Source organism: Maniola hyperantus, chromosome 7 (assembly GCF_902806685.2).
Source record: "Maniola hyperantus chromosome 7, iAphHyp1.2, whole genome shotgun sequence".
Classification (NCBI taxonomy): domain Eukaryota; kingdom Metazoa; phylum Arthropoda; class Insecta; order Lepidoptera; family Nymphalidae; genus Maniola; species Maniola hyperantus.
In genome coordinates, this window is record NC_048542.1 from 3,220,644 (window position 1) to 3,246,051 (window position 25,408).

Genomic DNA, 25,408 nt, shown 5'->3' on the forward strand with positions numbered 1-25,408 from the left:
TTTCTGGAGACTGAATTATGTTTATTGAGTTCTGTGAATCATCATTACCCAAGAAACTGCTATCATCTCCTATCAAACCGTCATCATAATCAACCGAAGAGATCGTATTTCTTTCTTTGTAATGAGGTACTAAAAACTCATTTCATCTTCAAAGGTCCACTTTTTCGTCGTCGGGGCTGCCTGACCACTTTTAGTTTTACGCTTCTTCATAGCTCGTCGGTGAGACGCTAAGATTTGACCAAGTTTTCTTGCACTCAGATTCTGAAATAAAATAAATCATGGTTAACTATGTCAAGCGCATGTAGTTACATATGTATGTGTGAAAGGGAGTACGTACACACACACATTGACATAAACATATACACGTATTATAAAACGTATATTAAATATACATTTCTTAAAATATTTTTTTTTTAGTACGAAGCGCCGTACAAGCGTAAATATAATAATATTTAAACAATGAAAAAATTGAACCCATGGACCGGTGACGTGGGATCGTGGATCCCATCCCATCGTTATATTTACGCTTGTACGGCGCTTCGTACTAAAATGTATACATGCCCACGCGTCATCAAATAAATTTGGTTTCCATAATCTGTAACGAATATAAACCAATACCAAGTAGTGTTAACACATTTGGTTAGATGGCGCTACCCGTGGCTAACGGGTTTCAATGCAATGAATAAATTCGACCGATGGAGTAAACCTTACATAAACCGTACACTTATTGTTGCAGGTACTTCATAACTGGATCTACATTTACTAATTTATCATCGAGCTTCCGTTTAGGAGTATCAACTATTCGTTTGATAGTAATAGATGTGTGCAATGCAATAATAAATAAATTAATGCCAATTCATATACCTCAACCAACTACAGCCGCATGGCAAGGAATCGAAGAAGGATTTAAAAATAAATGGAACTTTCCGAATTGCATAGGCGCCATTGACGGCAAACATGTAAATATAATTGCACCTCCCAATAGTGGATCGTTGTTTTTTAACTATAAAAAAACATTTTCTTTTGTTTTGTTAGATATAGTTGATCCTGAATACAGATTCATAGCGGTTGATGTAGGAGCCTATGGGAAAAACAGCGATGGCGGAATCTATTCATCATCTACATTTGGAAAGGCACTTGAAAGAAACACATTAACACTCGTTTCATTCATTTTTTAACATTAAAATAACTTTTTACAAACTGCAGGTCCGGTCGTAACGTAGTTATTCAAAATTCAAACACACTATTTATAATCCATGCAACAAAGCGCGCGCACCACCTTCGAAATTAATACTTCTCACGCCATCTAGAAGCGGTAGATCGAAATGAATTTTTGGCACTAGATACTGTAGATGGAACTGTGCATCTATTGATGCGATAACATCAAAACCGACTTTAGGGACCGAACGCCCTTGTTGCTCCCAATGCTTTAATTATTGTAATCATTAAGTTACAAATTATAATCTAAACAAAACAGAGGCCCTACTACCACTGCTTAAAGTAGTAATATTTAAATATTGGTTGTTGTTTACAATCATGATATGAAATGCCATAACAATGGCAACAATTTAATATTTTAAATTTTTATATTCATATTATTATATTATTGTAAAGCTTGTTTAAATTATCAAACGTAGTGTTATAAATTTATAATTAATAACTATTTAAGTAATCTGTAAAAAATTGTAATCCTATTTGGCCTTATTTTCAGTCTGTTAATATGTAAAATTATATTGTATGTATCGCTGTTGATTGAAAATAAACGAATAAAATAAAATACAGACTGTTCACTATAACATGTCACTTGCCGTCATGTTGGCACCATTGTTGTTCACACATAATAAACCCTAAGTTCTAAGGAATTAGCAAACAAAGCAATGATGCCAACATGACGACAGGGGACAAGATAACTTGTCCCTAGTGAACGGTATGTAGTTTAAGCAGCGGTGGCGCTCCAGCAATAAAATCAATAAACTTAAAAACATAGATTAGATTTCCCTTGTAATATATTTTTTAAGGTGATTTGATAGATCCAGCCGCGAAAATTCAAATTTTAGTTAGTTTTTCAAAAATAGTAGACTAATCAATAATCATACATCTAAGGCTTATGGTAATGAGTTTTACAAGCATAACATTTATCTACATGTTTTTCAATAAAACTTTGGTCAAAAATACTCATTTACTTTATATTTGTGCAAATCTGGGAAAAATTCAGAAAATTATCTTTCAGGAACAACTAATACATCCAATGAGATCGTCACAATCGTGTTCGTTGCCCGGATTTAAAACAACATTCTAAAACTTGGTCCAAAAACAAATTTTAGATTAACAGAAGGTTCTAGGTCGCTCCAATGCAAACGTTCTCATCTAAATATTAACCAAAGGAACAACTGAAGACGCAACGCAAATAGCAAGTTTCACTTTAGTGTTGCTACATGTCAATTTTCAATCACTCCTGCCAATGACGTTTCTAACTCGGTGGAATTTGATTCTATCACTTCTTGTGATATTGAAGCACGCGCTCTTTTAATGTTTTGACTAATTCGAAGTGATATTTTTTTTTCTTGTTTCTGTGTAAAAAAACTTTTAACAAAATCCGGACCTGACAGGTTGTTTTAGAAACGTTTTGCTTTTTTATTATTACAATTATTTTAATTATTATAACATATTAGATCACGCCTGGACACTTTTTGATTGGTTCATCATTATTCGCATCCCCTATGTTAACGGACATAAGTGTATATGTCAGTCTGAGGCACAAATGGCAGATGGTTGAGAAGATGCGTAAAGATTTTTGGAAGCGATGGTCTCAAGAATATTTACATACGTATATTATATAAACACGTCTGCACCAACGCCGTCTCCATCATTTAAACAACCAACTAATAAAGTTATATTTCACATTCATAGAAAAAAGTCTAGTTACAGAATCAACGCCATCTAGTGGCTGCTGGGCCTAGCTGACTTTAACGGTTTACCTTAAAGCTTTCTCATCTTGGGGTCGATTTAAAAGTTTATTTGCACCCACATCAGATAGGGCGATGTCTTCTAAGGCTTTGACACGACTGACGGCTACAAAAACCTGTCCTTTTGCGAAATTCTTCTTTCCTAAATCGATCATTGCTCTTTTTAGTGTTGTACCCTGAGTTTGTGGACAGTTACGGCCTAGCTTAAGATGAGCGGTAACATTCTCCGTTTGACATCTCCATGTATCCTCTTTGCACTATGAATGTTGTGCGTCTGCACACAGGTGAGATTGCACAACACATCAACATGATGACGGTTGTGTACAACCGTCATCATGTTTTATCCTAAGACCAACAGTCGCGTCATCAAATTTTATAAGCACAGATTCGGGCAATTGGCCGTCCTCTAATTGATCTTATCGAAAAAACAAAGATTGTGAACTTACAGTTTAGTTTTATAATAAAGAGTACTGACAATTATTGTAAGTCCACTGTAAAAACGTAATTGCTTGTTTAGTTTGCTCAATATGTTTCCTGTATTCTTCTTCTGGCTGCCCCTACTTTATAACAGGCGCACTTATCGCATTGATCTTTTTTCGGCTTTAATAGCGCAATATTTTTGACTTCGGTTTTTTTTAAACGTACAATTGGTAGAGGTTTTCTTTAGAATTCCATCCTGGCAATTAGTATAACTTCTGTGATGTTGCTCGACAATAATGAGATTCCATTACAGGAAGAAACCAGAAACTGAATTAGCGATTGTTTGGGTTTAAAAACAGGTTCAGATTATTGTTTTGGACGTCTTGAAGCTTGAATTTATCAATTCCTGCTTCCAATTCTGTACAGCCCACCTTCCTAAATCCAAAAACATCTTTCGACATACTTTGACCCTCTCATCATTTACTTTAAATAATATGCAAAGGTTTTAGCTCTCTTTGTTGTTCCGATTTCGTGGACGGACTGTCTTAATAGTAGTCACCCATTCGGAGAAGAGTCTTTTTTTCACCCCAAGTAAGATTCCAAAATTGATTAAAAATTATTTTCCTTGTATTTTCATCGATTGTCTCACATTTTAAAGTACTGTACTTCCCAATCTTACAAGGAGCATCTCAATCTCATGGAATGTGCTTCTTTTTGCTTATTGTAAGTCAAAAAGTTTTCTTTTTTCTCTCGCCCAAAATAACCTTTTTCTCTTCTTTGTTTGTTATTTTCTGAAATCCATTCCTTTTTATCTACTTCAAAACGTTTCTTTCGTTTCTTGCTTTTGTTTTTCCAGTAAGCGAGTCTGAGTCAGAATCAGAATAATAAGGCACAAGTTTCTTGTTTTTATCACTATCATCCGATATCGGTGGATCAGGAACAACATGGTGAATGGTATCAACAAGAGGTACAATTATTATAGGACTGCAATTTTTTATATTGTCTGATATTAAAATACTTGGCGATCCGTCTGGGGTATTGGAAATAGTCTGAAGTGAATTTATGCTTTGTTCTAAAGATATTGTTTCAAATATTTGAAGGGTATGCATACATGAAGTATTTGTATTGTCAGAGGTCAAAATATTAGTTGATTGTGATTCTATTTCAATTTGTGACGGTACTCATATACATATAATCAAATTCTCATTTGTAATGGAAGTATTGTCATTATTATAAACAGCTCGTAGAGCTGGGATACGGAACATAAGAACATATTATCTATATTTTCTGTGATCAAATTATTTGATAAATCAGGCAGGGATAAATTGTTGATATCGTCATTTATCTCATAATGTGGAGGTTTTTCAGGCGATGAAGAAAAGAGGACGAACTCAACGTTAACTCATATTTTTCGTACACTATTAAAGTCTAGTCTAGGTACAATATTATAAGCTTCCTGAACGCCGTCCTAGCGGATGTGGATGCAGGAATTCGTGCCACCTATGACAATTACTAGGTTTCCGGAACGCTCTGTCCCAGCAGATGTGGATGCAAGCGTTAGAGCCTGTTAGAGTTGGTACTACTGAAACTAGCGTTAAACAATGTCCCCGCAGGTTTGGATGTTTGGATCGTTTGAGTACCGAGCGAAGGAATGAATTTACAAACATAAGCTGGCCGATATATTCTCGGACCCGCGTTACGGCCTAGTGCGACATAACGTTCTACTTGGTGCCACCTAGTTTACAGGTCGAGTACTAAAATCGGCGTTACAGTGTCCCCACCTTTGTCTGCGAAGTCGTCTCGACAAGAGAGACAGGAAGTCAGTAAGCTGGTTTCAGTTCTTCTTCGGCTTTAGAAGTCTTCCTCGAGGGCGTCAAGGTTTCGCCGTTGTTGGTTGTTATGGGTTGCTTTCGCGGACGGCCTTTCTTGTGAATTACTGGAGTGGGTTGTGGGAAGTCGTTCTCTTCCAACCTCTTAAATTTTCTTATTGCCGGGGCATGGTATACTCCAACTGGAATGTTGGTATCTATTGTGACAAGCTCAAAAGATGCAGGTCCTTTGCGTTGTTTGATTAGATAGGGACCATCTCGTCTAGGTGCAAAGGAAATCGGCAAAGTTCATACAAAATTTTACCTTGAATGCGTCTTTGTAGGAAAAAATATTAATACCACAGGGGGTCCATTACTTAAACATAATCACCAAGATTTTTCATTTCAGGATTCATCCAAAAAAAGATATTAATATTTTAATATTTTGAGATTGAAAGTAACGTAGTGGTTACATACTCTTTGGTTGGTAGTATATGCAAAATTGATGCATTAATATTATCAAGTAAAAACACTTAAGAGTTGTGTGCCCAATTCGTGAGTCAGAGACTTTGACAAGTGACATTTGCAACTGCAAATGCACGAATCACGCGCATGCGCACAAAGAGTAGCAAACGAAGACAGCTAAGATACTAACCTACTAAACAATGGTCCTTTATATGCCATTGGCATTAGCATTGTCTATAAAAGATCTCTTTCAGTATTTAACATGATGTACTAGTCTGTGATTATAGTTTAGTTGTTATCACGTAAACAGTTCTGATTTGACAATGGAACCAAGATCCCTATGAATCACGGATAGTTGGTAACTACCTCTTCTAGAAAGGCAATATGCAACCAATCCGGAGCAAGGCTCTCATATTTTGATACAGCCAAAACACACGAGTACATATAGACCAGAGAGGAAGCTTGTGATTAAAGATAAACTAGAAAAAAACTGCGAATACAACTGAAATACAAGTCTTGAAGTTGTTATTTAATTTGTAAGTATAAATTCCTTTTAACCCAATTTTTACCATGTTTTATCCTTTAAGGTTTTATCTCATTCAGATGCATCTTGATACCTCTTTCTAAAGGTCGATGTACATTATTTTCTGCCGCGTAGGTACTGTATATTAGTGTTGAGTTTACTGGACGTCTAAAAAGTTGAATATTTTCTTTTCTTTATACTTATAGAGCATTATCCAAGAGCTATTAAACAACTTATATATTGTAAGTCGTAATTAAAATAAAATTAATGGCAACACTTATTGCCATTGCCATCTTGACAAAGTCTTGACAAGTATTTATAATCGCTGTTGTTTTAAATGAGGGTTTATATTAAAAGCAGAATAAATGAAAAAGGTTTTATATCTGATTTTTAATAGAAGAATAAAAACTTTTGATTTTTAATAGATTATTGGAATGTCATCTGAACATAGAGATAGCATATGCATCTGAATAAGATAAAACCTTACAGGATAAAATATGGTAAAAATTGGGTTAAAAGGAATTTAAATACTTACAAATTAAATAACAACTTCAAGACTTGTAAACAGTTGTATTCGCAGTTTTTTTTCCAGTTTCTAGTTTATCGTTAGTTAATCACAAGCTTCCTCTCTGATTATCTCGTGTGTTTTGGCTCTATCAAAATATGAGAGCCTTGCTCCGGATTGGTTGCATATTGCCTTTCTAGAAGAAAGAGGTAGTTACCAACTATCCGTAATTAATAGGGATCTTGGTTCCATTGTCAAATCGGAACTGTTTACGTGCATAACAACTAAACTATAATCACAGACTAGTACATGCTAAATACTGAAAAAGATCTTTTATAGACAATGCTAATGCCAATGGCATGTAAAGGACCATTGTTTAGTAGGTAAGTATCTTAGCTGTGCTCGTTTGCTACTCTTTGTGCGCATGCGCGTGATTCGTGCATTTGCAGTTGCAAATGTCACTTGTCAGAGTCTTTGACTCACGAGTTGGGCACACAACTCTTAAGTGTTTTTACTTGATAATATTAATGCAATCTTGCATATACTACCAACCAAAGAGTATGTAACCACTACGTTACTTTCATAATCTCAAAATATAAAAATATTAATATCTTTTTTTGGTGGATCCTGAAATGAAAAATCTTGGTGATTATGTTTAAGTAATGGACCCCCTGTGGTATTAATATTTTTTCCTACATAGACGCATTCAAGGTAAAATTTTGTTTGAAGCTCGCCTTTGTTCTTTTGGAAATTAGCCTTAAAGGTGTCGCTGTAAAATTTATAAGTAATTGTAATGTCAGGATACAATACTTTAAATGCTTTATCTATTCTATTTATGTTTAAATCAGGACTTAAATATTCTTTTTGGGATCGGGCTCTTCCATAATGAGATTCTTCTCGAGGAAATGTTGCCACATGTTCCTTAATAAGTTTTACAATATTCTCAGAGTATTTTCTATTTTTTGTCTTATTTCCTCTTTTCTCCACATATGTCAGATCTCCATTTTTTACTTTATTAACAAGAACGTGTATTTTTTTCTGCTTAAGGCCAAAAACAGCTGAAAATGTTTGCCGACAAACTTGTATTATGTTACCTTTACCATCTGGTAAAGTGTAGGAAACTGTACATTGACGTTTACTATCTTTTGGATTAAGGTATTTGCCATTTCGTCGTCTCTTTATTGGCAAGATATTAATTAAACCCATTAAGTAATTGCTTTGCTTTTCATGGGAATCGTCATAATATTCCGTAAATATCTTTAATTTTTGTTGATGTGAAATTTCTTTGCAGCTTTTTGAACATTTGCATAGAATCTGCAATAAAACTAAAAATAAAATGAAACCAGACTGAAAAAAATCTTGACGATATTAAGACCTATCGGTCTTAATACCATAGTATACCCATCTCGATGGAATCCGGTGATGTTTAGTCATAGCTTTATATATATCCACTGATATATTGGCTAAAAAAACTAAACTTTATCGCAGCAACAACCCAGACGTCCTTAATGAAATGTCATCATAATATTTAAAATCGGTTAAGCAGTTTAGACATTGTGAGACACTTGCAAACATGCATAAAAATATTCGCACATATTCTACTAAAATCATAACCTTCCTTTTACGTAATCGGGTAAAAAGGAATATAGCAAAAAAAGAACAATAATTTCTTCAATTTATATGCTTGTTCTAACATTCTATGTAACTTAATCGATCAATAAGTTATCGAGAAAAGTTCGATATAATACAAGGAATCAATGATCGATAAATCGATACGATCGATTCGGTTGTAAAATAAAGATCATCTTAATTTTTTCTACATCTCTAGATAAAGATATCATTTAAAGTAGATAGAATCTTAAAAATGATAATCACGAAACATGAGACACACTTAAAAATCTAAATACGATGATCTTTATGGTCACATACTCTGCACGTCACTATCAATATTCCTTAGAAATTGGCTAATAACCATATCAAAATTATTGTTTGTTTTACCTCGGCACCAGGAGCAGAAACTGCAGGAATGACTTTTTCAGATGTTGAAATATATTCTTGGCCATGTGTTTTTCGTCGTTTTCTTTCAAAACTTGAAGTTGAACACTGTTTTTTCCTTTTATTTGCACCACTAACATTGGACTGACGCGCGTCGAAGTCGGCCATTTTGATACAAAATGAATCTGACGTCAATGGTCCTTAGTGCCTTCTAAAAAACCGAACTCATGGCACGTAGTACTCGCGCGAACTTCATACCATTATTTTGTTAGAATACCATGCTGGGTCCTTAGTGCTTTATTTGTGTTGTTGGGCATGGCATTTAGAACCGAAATGCATACTCAGTTTGATTTTTAACTTTTTGGTACTTAGTGCCTTATTTACTGCAAGTATTCATATTATTATTACTTCCTATGGGGACTAAAATAAGTATTAAAAATTCTTAAACTATTCTTTAGGTATATCTTTTTTTTTAAAGTGTATTGTTTCGCTTACTATTATACTATTGCGTCAACATCTAAATATATAAAAGCAAAATACCACTGACTGACTGACTGACTGACCGAATAATCACGAAATCTCAGGAACTATAAGGCCTACAAACTTGAAATTTGGAAGACAGGTTCTTTCTAGGACGTAGGTGTCAGCTAAGAACGGTTTTGAAAAATTACCCCCTAAGGGTGTGAAAGGGGAGGTCGAACGTTGTATGAAAGTCATATGTTTTGAAGTTAGAGACGTGAAAATCGACATTTAGGTTATTAGCTTTAAATAATCAAAATCTGTACAATTTAATTTGGGAAATTCCCCCTTTAAGCGCTCATACGCATTAGTGGTTAACCGCGTGCGCGGCTAGCCGCTTTTATATTTTTATATGAAACCGCTCATTTTGTATGCACTAAAGCGCGACGAAATTCCAACCGCGGCGGTTGAACGGGAGGCAGCGGCCCGCTTCGTGGCTGGCCGCCAACTTGCCTGTGCGCACTAGGCGGTTGAGTACGCGGCGTGTTGCAGGTGTGTTTACACGTGTGTACTACTATGTTATAAGCGCAGTCATGAACTTCAGATACGGAAAAATGTATCGTCGAAATTCAACAAAAAGAAGCAATATGGAATTGTGAAGCAGGAATTTATAAAAACATGTTGATTATGATAGACTGAACGCAATTCTCTGACTAGCGGTTCAACCGCGTCAGGCGGCAAGCCGCTAAGATAAACTGCCTGGGCGGCTGACCGCTAGTGCGTATGAGCACTAAGGTCAGTTACAGTGCTCCACCGACCGTCAGTGCGTACCGTCGGTGCTGATGATGCGCATTGACCGACCGTTGTTTGTATCATTCAGTGCTCTGCGTACCAGTAAACTGACCGGACGTGTACAGTCGCTTTCAGTATCGATAAGGTTCATGTTTTTCGTAGCGACAAAGTCGTGGCGTAGACGTATGGACGCGTTTACAAATAGTTTAATTGCTGCATATTATCTTCGTAGACGTCGACGAAACAGAACACGTAGATACCACGTACATCCGATCGTCGCCCAAAGAGCTTTTCAGGGGGAATTCAGCACCATATACTCGTTATTGCGCGAAGATGAAGAAAATTTTTTTAATTACTTCAGGATGTCGATCAAAAGTTTTGATGAATTATCAGCCAAATTACAAGACAACTTAAGACATATAGTGGAAGTATTTATTGCAATTACAAGAAATTCTTTTCTGTTGTTTTACTTGCTGTATGTGATTGTGACTATCGCTTTACATACATTAACGTCGGTTCATGTGGAACAGACTCCGATTCTTCAATATTCAGACAAAGCAATTTGTTTTTAAAATTACAAAACGAAGAGATGTGTTTTCCTCTCCCTAAACCATTGCCTAATACGACCGAACCACTTCCATACGTTATTGTTGGTGATGCGGCATTCGGTATTTCAAAACAAGTATTACGACCTTATGCACGTAGTAACATGACTTACAAAAAGAAAATATTAAACTATAGACTAAGTCGTGCAAGGAGATATATCGAGTCTACATTCGGTATAATGAGTAACAAATTCAGAATATTTCATAGACCAATGAACACTTCTTTAGAAAACACAATTACTATCATCAAAGCTTGTTGTGTCTTACACAATTACATAAGAGAACGAGATGGTTACAAAATAGAGGATACATTAACAATTTCAGGATTCGAACCAATAACCCACAGCAATGACAGTCACAATCATAATATTAGATCAGGGGACATGTTGAGAGAAAAGTTTGCTAATTACTTTACATCTCCAGAAGGTGCCGTGCCTTGGCAAAATAATTGTATATATTGAACTCATAATTGTATGTACTCGTATCAAAATAAATAAATAAACATGAATATAAAGGTATTTCTTTATTTACTCACCAACATTTTTTTGCTCAGTCGGAGACATTTCGTCGAAATTCGGACATAATACTTCACATATTTCCTTCCAAGCCTTTAGCCTGGCATCGCGATCTTTATATAACTTGTGGCCTAAATCCCAGAGTGGTTCACGAAGACGAACTTCGGTGATCAAGCGTTCAGTATCAAGGTTCATATTTGTTTTTACGAAGTCACTGGTGTTTTGACAACAATAATACACGCATGCGTGCGGTCGGTGCACCGGTCGGTACAGCACTGAACGCGTTCATTTGTTTACATAGCGCGTCAGTCGACCGACGGTACGCATGCGCACGCGCTCGACCGACGGTCCTCGTACGCAGTGCGTAGCAAAATACGCGTGCGTACGGTCGGTCTAGCACTGTACGGTTTATGAATTTTCATACATATGACAAGCGCGACTGACGTACGCACTGACGGTCGGTGGAGCACTGTAACTGACCTAAGGGTGGTAAAATAGGGGGGAAATATTTTTATAGAAAAGTTTTAACTATTGTTATTTTTACTTGTGAAACGCTGGTTCTTTCTAAGGGGTAGGTATCAGACAAGAAAGGATATAACTAAATTACCACCCTAAGGGAGTGCAGGGGGGGGGGGGTGAAAAGTTATATGAAAATCCTATGTTATCGTTGAAAACGGCTAAGCTATGGAATTCAGGTTTAGCTATCAAGTCTTGTGCCTCTAAGATTTTACCACGATTTATTGTGTTAACATTTTAACATTGACTCTCTTTTCATTATTTTCCATAGTCTTGCCGAAAACGGAATTGTTCATTAATTTATAAAAATCTTTTTCAAAGTCTGATGTAATTAAAGTTCGCATATTCGTATTTAAGTCTATATATTTTGTAACCAAGGACTTTGGTCAAATTTTAATATTCTATGAATTTTAGTTAACTTTATACCCATACTAAGACATTGTTTTAGATTTCTATAATGAATTTTATATTTAGTTTTATTATTTAGATTGGGTACTAACTTGATATCTTTTGAATTCCCAATTCGAATATTTTCAGGGCATAAAGGTAAGTCGGAATGCAAATCATGAAGTTCATTGCGATACTCCAAATCAACTTCTAGAATATAGCCAATCTCAGATAATATGTCTGATACTTTAAAGTTTGTTTCAGTGTTTATCCATTCAAACCCACCTGTTGGAAGGTACTGGGACATGGCCCAACCATAAAGATTATTAGCGTCTAAATATGTTAGGTACAATTTAGGTTTTTCCTTATCATAATCTTCCATAAACAGATTATTTGCTTTTGCATAACGATTGTTATATTGAGATATACCTCCTCTAATTCCAGTTTTATAAAAGATATTGTCATAGTCGGTCAATTATAGTTTAAAAATAGTCCGTAACTCCAGCCTCTGACCGGACCCTTGTGCTCCTATACAACATGTGCTTTATTACTCTATAGTTGTTACAGTCTTGTCTTGTTTTTGTAGATGGGCAAAACGACTTGAGACTAACGTAAAAAAAGAAAAGGACTATAAGGCTCGGCGCAAACGGGCCACCAACCACAGCCACTGGTGGCGAGCGACAGCGTCTTGACACACTTTTTCATACATTTTGTATAGACACGCCGCACACGTGTAGCCCGTGGCGACCACTCGCTACAGCAGTGTCCGCGACTCGCCACTTGCGGTCGCTACGGGCCACACAAGACGCCGACACCCGCCACTGTCGCACTACTCCGCCCCCCGCGCAGTTAACCCTAGACGTTCTAACGGACCGCACGCGTCATCATGGAGCACGACGCCTCGCTGGATATTGATACATTCATATCGGAAATCCATTCACGCCCGGCTATTGGGGATTTACATTCTGATCTATACAGCAATAGAAATGAGAAATTAAAAGCCTGGGAAGAGATTTGTGAATTATTTATTAACAAATTCAAGGAGAAAAATAATAAGGAAAAAAGCGCGGCTGGTATGTTAACATTTTAAATACTTTGTGTCATGTTTATTCATATTCTGTTTTCTTGCCATGGTATTGATCCTTCATTTATAAAGTAATCTTTTAATATGTCCCGTGTAGTACATGATCGTAAAGTTGGTATACCTGTATCTTCTATATTTTCGAATCCGACTATATTCAGCGTGTGTTTGAAATTGTAACCATCTCTTTTACGTACAAAGTTGTGCAAGATGCAACACGTTTTTATGATGTCTTCTGAGAATTCAATAGATGTATTTAATGGGTGATGAAGTATTCTCCATTTGTTGGAAAGTATACCAAATGCACATTCTATGCAACGCCTAGCACGACTTAGTCTATAGTTAAATATTTTTTTATCTGAAGACAAATGTCTTCCAGCATAAGGTCTCAACATGTGTTCGGATAAACTAAATGCTTCATCACCAACAAATGAATAATTTAGTGCTTGACGGTTACCAACTGGTCTTTGTAGAGGTATATTAATAGATTTGTCTTCAATCCTTTTAAATAATTCACTCTCTTTAAATATAGTTGAATCCGATGCTTTACCATAGCAACCAACATCCACGAATGTGAAAAGGTAATTAGAGTCACAAACCGCCAAAAGTACCATCGAAAAATAATTCTTGTAGTTGTAGTATAATGATCCACTGTCAAATGGGTGAATAATTCTTATATGTTTCCCATCGATAGCACCTACGCAGTTAGGGAAATTAGTGTTTTGTAGAAACCCACTAGCTATTTCGTTCCACATATCCCTCGTTGGTTCTGGTATACATATTGCTTTCAACCTGTTCCAAATTAGTTTGCACGTTTCTTTGACTATCATTCTCGCTGTAGATGCACCACGATTGTAAGTAGTTTCAAAATCTCCAAATGAACATCCAGCGCCAAGGTACCTGAAATAAATAGCAAGTTATATATTAAATACAGTGTTGTTGAATAATAATATAATTTGTTACAGCTGCTACGAACGAAAGTGGAAGAGTCTCCGCGATAGTTTCAACAGAGAAATTGGGAAGCAAAAGAAGAGTGGATCTGGAGCATCAGGCAGGAAAGAATATATTTATTTTAATCAATTGTCTTTTTTGAAACGTCTTAGAAACGTGAGACCTACAACAGATGAAGAGATTAACGAAAATGATTCAGGACTACGAGCAGAACAACAACAAGAACAAAATGAAGAAGAAAATTGTTCTTTAAGCAGTTCCAGGAGAAGGGCAACGAAAAGAAGTATTGAGAAATCGGAAAACGAAATATTGAAACAACTATCAGACAATTTACAAAATAAATATGCAAGATCTGAACATGCGGATCCTGACAAAGATTTCTTGATGTCAGTCTTGCCGGATATTAGAAAAATTCATGATGATTTTAAAATTGATTTCAAGGGTGAAATGTTACAGTTGATTAAGAAGTACAAAATGTATGAACCTATTAATAATTATAGATCTTACTCATCACACTCTTATGGATATTCTTCACAAAATACAAATGCTTATACAACAAACCAGGCTAATACATCGACTTCGATGTCTTCTCCATCGGCATTGTCAAATTATTCAAATCATTCTGCAGATGATAGTTCTATAATAGAAGAAATGTTTGGTACCTAATCATAGAGAATTATAAATTCATGATGATTTAAAAATTGATTACATTGTCACAGTTAATTAAGAATTACAATTTGTAGAAGCTGACCAAAATTACAGATCTTACCCATCTTAATAAATGTACTTAATGTTAAAATATTAAATTTGTTTTACTTACCTTAATGTGATTGCGAGTCTTTCTGCAGGGGTGATGCTTTGCCGCATACTGGTATTTTGCCGTATTAATCCATCTTGTAACACTAACAGCAGTTCTTGAAATGTAGTCAAACTCATTCGAAAATGACTAAAAAACTTTGTTGGATATCTTTGTAGATTATCGAAATGCAAATTATGTTTTACTGTTGGACCTGTTAAAATTGGATGTACCCAATATCGGCGGTGACGGCGTTGTCTACGTCGTCTGCGTATTAACAATAGCGCGAGCAAACTTTCCGTGTCGGAGTCCATCGCAAGACTGCGCAGCAGAGAGCGGGTTATAAAATGTGGCGGCTTCCGAACACCGGTGGCTGTCGCTCGCTTCTGACAATGTGGCGGTAGCGCGCGACAGCCACCGGTGGCTGTGGTTGGTGGCCCGTTTGCGCCGAGCCTAAGGGTATAAACTGCGTTAAGCGTGCCTCTCGCGTGTCCATACAAAAACGACCCGCGCGTGCACACGCTCGTGAGCCCGTCGCGTGATACTTCCGTGCAATGGGGCACGCATGCACGCGACGTGATCACGCATCACGTTGGACGGGTCCACGCGCGAAGCCCGCTAGCGGGTGCACGCGCGTGCTTGTTCAGTTGACAGCGCTATCTCGAACCGACCGCACGCGCGTGCCCGGCCCATAACAAAAAATGACAAATTTTGATACAGAAAGGGTAATTGTTGAAGTTCAGTGTCGTCCTGCCATATGGGACCAATCAAGCGAAATATTTAAAGACCGGGACGCTAAATCAAAAGCATGGCTAGACATTTGTAAAGTACTGTTTGAAAATTTTGATGACTGGAGTGAAGCAGAAAAAAACATACAAGGTAAGTACCTACACTCTTTTTTTATTTTATAATAACGTAGGTTAGGTAAACTATTCTTTGCGCCTAATTTTTATTTTTAATAATCTATGCAATTAGTTATATATAATTAGTTATTTCAATTGTATTTGTGTCAATTAAATGTTTTCAACAATTAATCCAACTATAAAATTAAAACTCGGAATATTTACAATAATTTACCTATGTAAATATAAAATCATGCTTATATTCAAAACTAGTGCAGAGATACTGCGTATTTCTGAACATTGTGAAATTCGTGTGAACAATGTCCCATAATATTGGTATGGTTTTATATAATTATTGCTCGATAAATTCCAAAGTTCTTTCTTTCGGCCACGCGGTCGCCGCCATTTTGCGCGTCACGAGACAACCAGTATGTTCACGACTGCGAGCTTCACACTACTTCACACTATCGGTGTATTTAGGGTTCAAAATCATTTTAGGGCAGAAACAGTGGATCGGTAGGTAAATAAATAAAACAATTATCAACTAAAATATTTATTATATTGGTTTTAGAATTGGGCTAGTAACTTTGTAAAATAAGCGTGCGTTTTGTAGTTTTGTAGGTTTTTCTTTGACATCTCTCAACTTTAGTTTACAACAATCTAAGTTATTTGGTTACATCCTATGATTTTATATAACTAGATTAGTTATACGCCCGCTTTCAAAGGCAAGAGCAATGGAAGGTAATTGCCTACCATGCAGTTAGTCACGCTCCAATCGGTGTCGCGTCTACATGTGTTTGAGTACCAATAATATTTTAGTAAAAAAGATGCCTACTTGTGTTTTTAGACACTGTACAAACTACACATCACTGGATGTGTAATGAAAGAAAAAAAGTTTCATTTTATGCGTAATTACATAACATTTTACCTATTTAATGTAAGAATACTGAATTTCTTATAATTTTCGACTGTCATGGCGGCGCAACTGGTTACATCCGATGAATTTAACAAATAAAATCATTAGGTATATTATTAAAATATGCCTGCTATGTTAATAAAAAATGTGTGGTAAAAAACCGTGAAAATTCAATTATTGAATGTACATAAATTATAAAAAAGCCTTCAATAAATACTGCGATCTTGCCATGACAGCTGTCCGTCTGCAACGAAATAATCTGCGAAGCTATCGCGTAATGTATACGAATCTCTGTGGGTATTTCCAATTAACCCCCGAACTGAACGTATATGGTCTGGTATAATGACAATATCATGAAAGTCATTAATTTGACTTCTTGATCTTATAAAATTATGCAAAATACAAATTGTTTTAAGAAAACAAATTGCTTTGTCTTTTCCAACGTTCAATGGACGATGGAGTATGCGAAATTTATTAGCCATGATACCAAATGTACACTCAATATAACGTCGCGCTCTCGTTAACCTATAATTGAATATTTTTTTTTTGTAGTTTAAATCGAGAGCTCGAGCATATGGCCGCATGACATGGCTAGATAACCCAAATGCTTCATCTCCTACAATAATATAGGGCAAAGCTGCGGTTGCAGCAATGTTGGTTGGTTTATCATTGTGTATTACGGGCAATGCTTTGGCAGGAGGAATATCTATTAAGTCATTGTTGATTTGTTCGTACAATCGGCTTTGTGTGAAAATTGCGGAGTCAGATTCTTTACCCTGCACTCCCACGTTTATATAGGTAAACTCATAGTTGGCGTTACACATTGCAAGCAGTACAATAGAATAGTAATGCTTATAGTTGTAATAGAGGGAACCACTATGTGGAGGTCTTATAATGCGTATATGTTTTCCGTCTATTGCACCTATGCAGTTAGGAAACTGGGCTTGCGTTAAAAAACCTTTTTCAGTCTCTACCCATAGCGCACGGGAAAATTTTGGTATACATTCTTCCTTTAACCTTTCAATTATAATTTGACAAACTTCTGTTACTATTTTTCTGACCGTGGTTAGTCCTGTCTGATACGCCAGATGAATATCGACGAAGGTATGTCCACTAACTAAATATCTGTAATAAAATAAAATACCTGTGTTATTGTTTCAGTGAAAAAGCTGCAGCAAAGATGGAAAACTGCAAGAGACACTTATATAAGAGTGAGGTCTACTAAAAAAAAACTTAAATCAGGCTCCGGTTCCAGGGCAAATAAAACATACGTTTACTATAACATGCTGTCATTTTTAGATTCAAACTCGAATACTCAAGGAGAAGAATCGGCAGACAATTTTAATCAGTCAGTAGAGCAAAACGCGTCACCGAGAACTTCACAAAATAATACGATTATTGAAGAAGATTTGATTAATGTACCTAGCACCAGCTCCAGCGTTACCAAAGAAACACGATCTTCCAAGAAACGTAAGTGCGAATCGCCAACTGATTTCGAATTAGAGTTGTTAAATTACGTGAAGAATAACACTGCAGATAATATGGACGAAGACTTGAATTTTTTTAAGTCATTATTACCAACTGTAAAAAAATTGAGTTGCTTTAAAAAATTATTATTTCGTACGAAAGTATTACAAGCTTTAATTGATATTGAAAAAGAAATGATTATTACCATTGATGACCTTTCATTAACGCAAAATACGGTAACGAATGATTTAGAATCCTTAAATGTAAGATCAGATACGAACAATGAATAAATAGGTAACAAGAAAGACTTTGAAGATTTGATTAAGACTGTTTAATTATTAAGAACAAAAGAAAGAGAAGAACATGAAGAACTATTTAAGTTAGTAAAAAGCGCAATTTTATATTTATATTTTTCTGGTCTCATGTGCAATTATTATGATATACAAGGGCATTCGCCAAAAGTTTACAAGCCTTGAGGTGTCATGTTCATAAGGAAAGAAACGGGGTCGATTCGGACACTTTTATCTTAAACCCTATTTTGGGGTCAAATAAAAAAGTGTATCAATAGACCCCTTTTTTACTTAATGGACCTTTTTTTTGAACCTACTCATAACATTGCTCCTTCATATGTCCTCTTCTTAAATTTAATCTTTTATGTAGTAAACTGTGATTATGATTGTGATGATAAATAAGAATTTAAAATAATATTAGTACCCGATCTAGTAATAGAAGGGAATAATTAATAAGGGAAATATTCATATGTAAAAACTTGCAATCAATATGCGTCATTATAATTAATACTTTGTAAGGTAGGTATATTATTATAATTAAGACATTTAGACTTATTGTACTGTTTTAACTGTTATTGTGTTTTTTTATTTTAAACTTGAACCTGTGATTTTATTAGTGTATTTCAAATGAATAATCAATGACTAATTGTAACGTAGCGTTTATGCAAGACACTGTGATGACTGTTGTGATTAAGTATATAAAAAAATAAGTGAATAAGTAGGTATAGATAAAAAAAAACGAAAAAGATAAAACTGTGTAATTTAGAAATAACAAAATATAATTAATAAATATAAGAAACTGTGATTAATATGATGATTAATAAGTGTGCGGTTATGTGTTTCGGTCCGTGAACCACATCAAGAAAAACATTTTAAGCCATATTCAGGTGTCACTGCCGAAACAATAAGAACTTCTTCTTCTTTCTTGCTTGATGTGGCTAAACAGTAATGTGACTTACATAAATTGGCAAAAAATATGAGTGTTCTAAACTTTTGTTAAATAATGACTGTTTTTTTACATGAATAAAGATGATTATTAATATCGAAATGTCTTTACTTACCGCAATGTCATTGCAAATCGTTCCATTGGTGATACGATTGACGTAGATTTCAATCGTAGATTGTTAGTCTTCAAATAGGGCTCCAGTTTTGAATATAATTCATCATAGACTTGTAATGAAACTTTAAAATATTTGAAAAAAAACCTTTCATTTTTTCTTAATATACCAAACTTCACCACGAATTCCCCGCACAGTAACCTAGATTCAACGAACGGGCTTACTGGCTGGCGTCTTTTTTTGGCAATTCGTCGTCGCCGTCGTCTTGATAAATAATACAACATTAATTTATCCATTATTACTTATTCGACTGTACACCTCCAACGTCAAAATTGTACTGAGAAAACTGCGTACGCGGATGCACGCGCCGATGCCCGCGCATAAGCACGCGAACGTGCTCACGTGCGTGCACCAGAAGCGTGGCCCGCGACGTGCTCACGTGCGTGCACACGCTTAACGCAGTTTATGCCCTAAGACGCACACAATTCGACGTTTGTCGCAATTTGAACGAGAACGAAATTAGGCAATTACAATTACTAGAATGGAAGGAGGAAAAAGAAAAGAAGGCAGAAAAGTATTGGCACGTATGAAAAAACTTCAGGCGTCACCTTGCTTTTCTGTTTTTCTGACTTTTTTTTGTTATTTGGTGTGATAGTAATGCTACATGCTGGGTTATCACCAAAAACGATCAATTGGGGTAGATCGAGCACTATCCGGATGTAATCTTCTCTCTATTTTTTTGTCGTTGTGTTGGCCCGCGGCGTGTGTGTTGTGGTTTGTGGTGTACGAGGTAGAGGCCATGAAATAGGTGGTGGGGGTGTCTTCGCTACTCCCACCACAAACGGAAAATGGTAGGTTGTCGATCTTGTTTCGGCAGTGTTCGTCGTCAAAGTTTGAAAATTTTCAAACTTTGCGGTTTTTCTGTCACTGCACATTTAATCAATTCAATCAATCATCAATTTTGCACCAATTTTTGAACACTTTTCACCACTTTGTAGCGCTCACCGAGACGCAATTTTTGATGTATCGCACTTGTAGATTGGTTTCGAAAAACCCACTTTTTCGAATTTTTGTGTTAATGAAATATGATGCAAATTCAGTGAGTAAATAAAATGTGCATCATAATTACTAAGATTATGTAAAACTAGCGACCCGCCCCGGCTTCGCATGGGTGCAGCGTAGATACTAATGTGGTGTCAGATATCTACTCTTGTGGTGTCAGTGAGGAGATTATTATAGGCGCAGCGGCACCGCCCGCCGCCTCCATCGCGTTGTATTGCGCGTTAGTTTTAATCTTACGATATTTCATATTATTTTAATTTTGTAATATCTCGTAAGATATTATTCTAAATTAAATGATGTAAAGGGCAATTTTGGTCTAAATTGAATATTACAGACGATCAACTATTTTGATTTTTATAAGAATTAATAGTATGTCCACACAACATAAAACCACATGTCCATAAAACCACAACACACACGCCGCGGGCCAACAGAACGACAAAAAAGAGAGAGCAGATTATATACGTATAGTGCTCGATCTACCGAACTTAATAGTTTTTGGTGATAACCCAGCATATAGCATAACTATCACACCAAATAAAAAAAAAACGTGCGAGGTGACGCCTGAAAAAACAGAGGAGGCGAAACTAATAAGCCCACGTGTTGTTGTGTCACGTGGTAAAGAAAATGCCAGAAAAGAAATGAAAAGAAAGATAGATCCAGGTAAGGTACTAAATCCTAATATAATATTATTGTCTTGTTTTTGTAGATGGGCAAAAATGACTTGACACTAACATAAAGAAGAAAAGACGCATACAATTCGACGTTCGTCGCGACATAGACGAGAACGAAATTAGGCAATTAGAATTGTTGGAATAAGAAAAAACCGTTTGTGGTGGGAGTAGCGAGGAGACCTCCACCACCTATTTCATGGCCTCAACCTCGTACACCAACCACAACACACACGCCGCGGGCCAACAGAATGACAAAAAAAGAGAGAGCAGATTATATACGTATAGTGCTCGATCTACCGAACTTAATAGTTTTTGGTGATAACCCAGCATATAGCATAACTATCACACCAAATAACAAAAACAAACATGCGAGGTGACGCCTGAAATAACAGAGGAGGCGAAACTAATAAGCCCAAGTGTTGTTGTGTCACGTGGTAAAGAAAATGCAAGAAAAGAAATGAAAAGAAAGATAGATCAAGGTAAGGTTCTAAATCCTAATATAATATTATTGTCTTGTTTTTGTAGATGGGCATCAGTGGCGTGCAGGTCGTAGAGGCATAAAAGCACTGCTTACCCTACCATTAGACATGTTCAAACTTATATGAAAGACTTTACAAAAAAAAAACTTACATAATTCATGTTAAATAATATTGTTAGTATAACATTATTTAAAAATAATACATAAAATAATTATTATTAAATAATAATATTAATATTACACACACCTCTTCTTCAAAAACTCGCGCACGCCCGTTCAAAACGATCACGAGCGGTCGCGTTCATAGATAACAGCATATATTACAAATGGTACTCTTAACTTTTTATTAAACTTTTTTTTAGGTTTCGAAGTCGACCGACCCGCGGAGGGAGCCGAGGTTGGGAGGGGGTCCAGGGCCTGGAGCAGAACCGGCGAATCCCCTACTACTGATGTTAGCATTTAGGCGCTCCCGTTCTTGCTGTCTATTAGCTATCTGCGTTCATGATCCTCAATCGATTTACTTAGTAAGTCAGTTAAAGTGTTCCTTTTGTGTCGTCTTCTTTTAATTCCTTGATCAGCTGATGGATCAGTAGATTGTGATTCAAGGGTTTGATTTGTTTCTTCATCTTGAGTGTCATTTTCTGTATCTATGACCTATGAGGATAGGTGGCAGCACTCGCGCTGTCAACACATAGTTTTTAAAGCTCCATGTTATTTTGTTAAATAAAATAGAAATATAAGATTATTAGTGTTAAATTTGCTTGTTAATATTATATACCGAAGAAATATGCGAAGTGAAATTAAAATCTAGTAAAAACAGATAAATAAAAGCTGGAAATTGACTCAAAATATGTGAAGGTTAAATTGGACAATTTGCATTGAAATAAGCTATGGAAATCTATGCATAAATAGTGAAAGTGTTATTATAAGCTTAAATGATTGAGTGAATAAGAAAGAGCAAACACTGAGTGAGTAAAAGTAAAAAGTTATAAACTTTCATAACCTCAAAATATCCAAAAATATATGTTAGTGATTTGTCATTCTTCATCATTGAACGCCTAGCGCCATCTGTTGCCAAAGCAAAAACTACTAACAGCGATTCAACGACGATAGGCGCGTGTCAATACTTTGTCTGGCAAAATTCTCTATAGACAAGCTCTCACGTTATTCACGTATAGGATATCGCAAGCAAATAATAAATTTCAAAATGGAACAAATCGCAGAAATATTAAAAAGTATACAACTAGATATGCAAATACAGAAACAAAAGCTAGATACTATGGAAAAAAGCCTAACAGAAAGTATAAATAAAAAATTTACAGAAATTGATTTAAAATACAACGAATTAAGCAGCAAAATTGAAGAACAGGAGAAACGCATCGACTACTTTGAAAGACATATAAGAAAGAAAATATTGTAATTTTCGGAATGGAAGAGCAAGAAAAATGCTATAACGATTTGGAGAAGGAAATACTAAACAATTATAAACGAAATGATGTCGGTTCAAGTTACTCCATCTGAAATAGATTGCCTTTATAGATTAGGCAAAAAAGGGCTTAAGGCAAGGCCAATATTACTCTCTCTCACAACACTAAATGAAAAAATACAAATCATGAAAAATAAAAATAATTTGAGAGATACACCATACTACATGAAAAATGACTACCCGAAAAAAATTTTAAATGAAAGAAAAATTCTTAAAGAACAAATAAATAAGTTAAAAAATGAAGGGCAAAATGCCATAATAAAACATAACAAAATCATAATTTTAAAAGATAGATTACCACAGTCAACGAACAAAAGGAATTTATCCCAGTCACCAGATAATAGCCCAAATAATCATAACAATGGATCCTTTAAACCGACATCGAAGAAAAATAAACACAGTAACATAACAGGTTACTTACTGCAAAAGCCAAAACAGATAGACAGCGCGCGAGAATATCAAGAAAAGGTATAGAATACGGAAAAACCCCTCTCTATTGCTTTACTAAAATAAAGGATTATCAAAACTTTACAGCTCCCAGTACGGGTGGTCGCCGTGAGAGACCAAAACCCTCCATCAATAATACACTCTAAATTGGAACTTATAACATAAGATCTCTCGCTACAGAGCGCATGGAGGAGGCCTACACCCAAAGATGGGTACCCAAAATAAAATATAAATAAATAGAAAAAAAAACTAACGGATAGGTACATAATCCATTTTTATACTTTATTTTCTTGTTATTTTTAACTTTTGTTTTTCTTTAAATCTATTTTAATATTTGTTAATTTATAAGGGAATATAAAGTTAATTTGACGAATTATATTATAAACTACTATAGGAATTAAATAATAGTCAGTATAATGAAATAAATAAAAATATTCTTGTTACTTTAGCTACTGTTGTTTAAAATAATATTTATGTGTTTTAACTGTCTGATAATAATGGAATATAGAATTGATTTTGTCAAGTTAAATATAAACTGACGTAATTCGTCAATTGCGTTAATATTGTATAAACCCTACTAATGAAATAACAGTACATTAATTGTTTGACAATAATGGGATATAGAATAAATTTTGTCAAGTTAAATATATAGGTACTGACATAATTCGTCAATTGCGTTAATATTGTATAAACCCGACTAATGAAATAACAGTACATTTTATGTGTTTTAATTGTTTGATAATAATGGAATATAGAATTAATTTTGTCAAGTTAAATATATATTGACATAATTAGTCAATTGCGTTAATATTGTATAAACCCTACTAATAAAATAACAGTACATTTTATGTGTTTTAATTGTTTGATAATAATGGAATATAGAATTAATTTTGTCAAGTTAAATATATATTAACATAATTCGTCAATTATGTTAATATTGTATAAACCCTACTAATGAAATAACAGTTTACATATAATGTGATAATGTTTTTGTTAATTTAAAATAATGTGAAATTTAAAAATATAATCTGTGTTCTTAATATTCTGTTTATTAACAAAGCAATATTAATTCAACTTAAGAATGATACTAATATTAATAACACCTTCGAATTAATACTAGAATATTTAATATTGTACCTGCCTAGATGATAATTGTGTTTTGGAAATAAATGGGTTATTTATTTATTTATTTATTTTATTTATGACCTATGTCTTCATAATATCGGTGCAAGATGATCTGAATGCCATATGTGGAATTAAAAAGGCCATAGTTTCTTGAAAGCGCCATGACTTAATATTTAAAATAAAGATAAACCCCCCTATCAAGTGATGAAGCTTAAAAAAAGACATGTGGGACTTACAGGCGTTGGCCGCAAGTACACTAAAAAATAAAAATAAGGACGAAAACGGCGAAAAAGTAAACCTTAAATTAAAGTGCCTTAAATTTGAAAAAGCCCACCCAAATGCAATTTTCTATCGGTATGACCACTCTTCAGAATATGAAAAAATTGATATTATACAGCAGTGTAGCCGTCGAAACCGCATTACACAGAATGTTGAACTAAAACAGGCGGACAACGATTTTCGAAACGGATACGAAATTCTGCCTATCTCTATGCAGAAAAAAATGACCTTGTTAAACTGTGCCGAAGTGGGCTTATCCCTGACGAGTTACATGACTGGTATAAGAACTTACCGGTCAGTGGTACTTTAAAAGAAAATTATATTTTCGAACTAGAAGATGAAAATGATGATTTTTGAAACTAATTACAGTTGCCCTAATTACCTAATAATTAGTTTTATTTCTAATTCATGGTTTGACCAACATCTAAACATTCGCTCTATGAGAGATTCATGTTTTGTTATTTGTATGTAAAGCAAAATTTTAATAAAAGGACTAATTT

General features: G+C 35.1%; 4 protein-coding genes across 5 annotated transcripts in view; 2 read left to right on the forward strand and 2 right to left on the reverse strand.

Moving 5' to 3' along the window:
• The window catches only part of LOC138402602 (uncharacterized), a 58,217-nt gene extending 46,012 nt beyond the window's left edge, over nt 1-12,205 (forward strand). Inside the window, exons 2-3 of the mRNA XM_069499837.1 lie at nt 737-1,177; nt 10,327-12,205. Of these exons, the coding sequence (XP_069355938.1) occupies nt 737-1,177; nt 10,327-10,999 (1,114 nt within the window). The 3' untranslated portion in view covers nt 11,000-12,205. The remainder of the gene's footprint in view (nt 1-736; nt 1,178-10,326) is intronic.
• Nucleotides 12,206-12,980: 775 nt separating this feature from the next.
• On the reverse strand, nt 12,981-20,208 carry LOC138402588 (uncharacterized). The gene is made up of 3 exons (XM_069499788.1): nt 19,841-20,208; nt 14,809-15,250; nt 12,981-13,937 (listed from the first exon to the last, which is right to left on the reverse strand). The coding sequence occupies exons 2-3, from the start codon at nt 15,096-15,098 to the stop codon at nt 13,067-13,069; spliced, it is 1,161 nt and encodes a 386-aa protein (XP_069355889.1). The 5' UTR covers nt 15,099-15,250; nt 19,841-20,208; the 3' UTR covers nt 12,981-13,066.
• Nucleotides 15,300-18,516, forward strand: LOC117983642 (uncharacterized). Its single transcript, XM_034970256.2, has 2 exons — nt 15,300-15,663; nt 17,704-18,516. The coding sequence occupies exons 1-2, from the start codon at nt 15,486-15,488 to the stop codon at nt 18,297-18,299; spliced, it is 774 nt and encodes a 257-aa protein (XP_034826147.1). The 5' UTR covers nt 15,300-15,485; the 3' UTR covers nt 18,300-18,516.
• Nucleotides 15,705-19,836, reverse strand: LOC117983641 (uncharacterized). Of its 2 annotated transcripts, none has more exons than XM_034970255.2 (2): nt 19,361-19,836; nt 15,705-17,667 (listed from the first exon to the last, which is right to left on the reverse strand). In XM_034970255.2, exons 1-2 carry the CDS (start codon nt 19,651-19,653, stop codon nt 16,749-16,751), a joined length of 1,212 nt encoding a protein of 403 aa, XP_034826146.1. In that variant the 5' UTR covers nt 19,654-19,836; the 3' UTR covers nt 15,705-16,748. The 2 variants fall into 2 exon arrangements, 1 of the variants encoding a protein (XP_034826146.1); XR_011236945.1 differs by lacking the exon at nt 19,361-19,836 and adding an exon at nt 17,965-18,100 and having other exon boundaries at nt 17,534-17,667.
• Nucleotides 20,209-25,408: the final 5,200 nt, after the last annotated feature.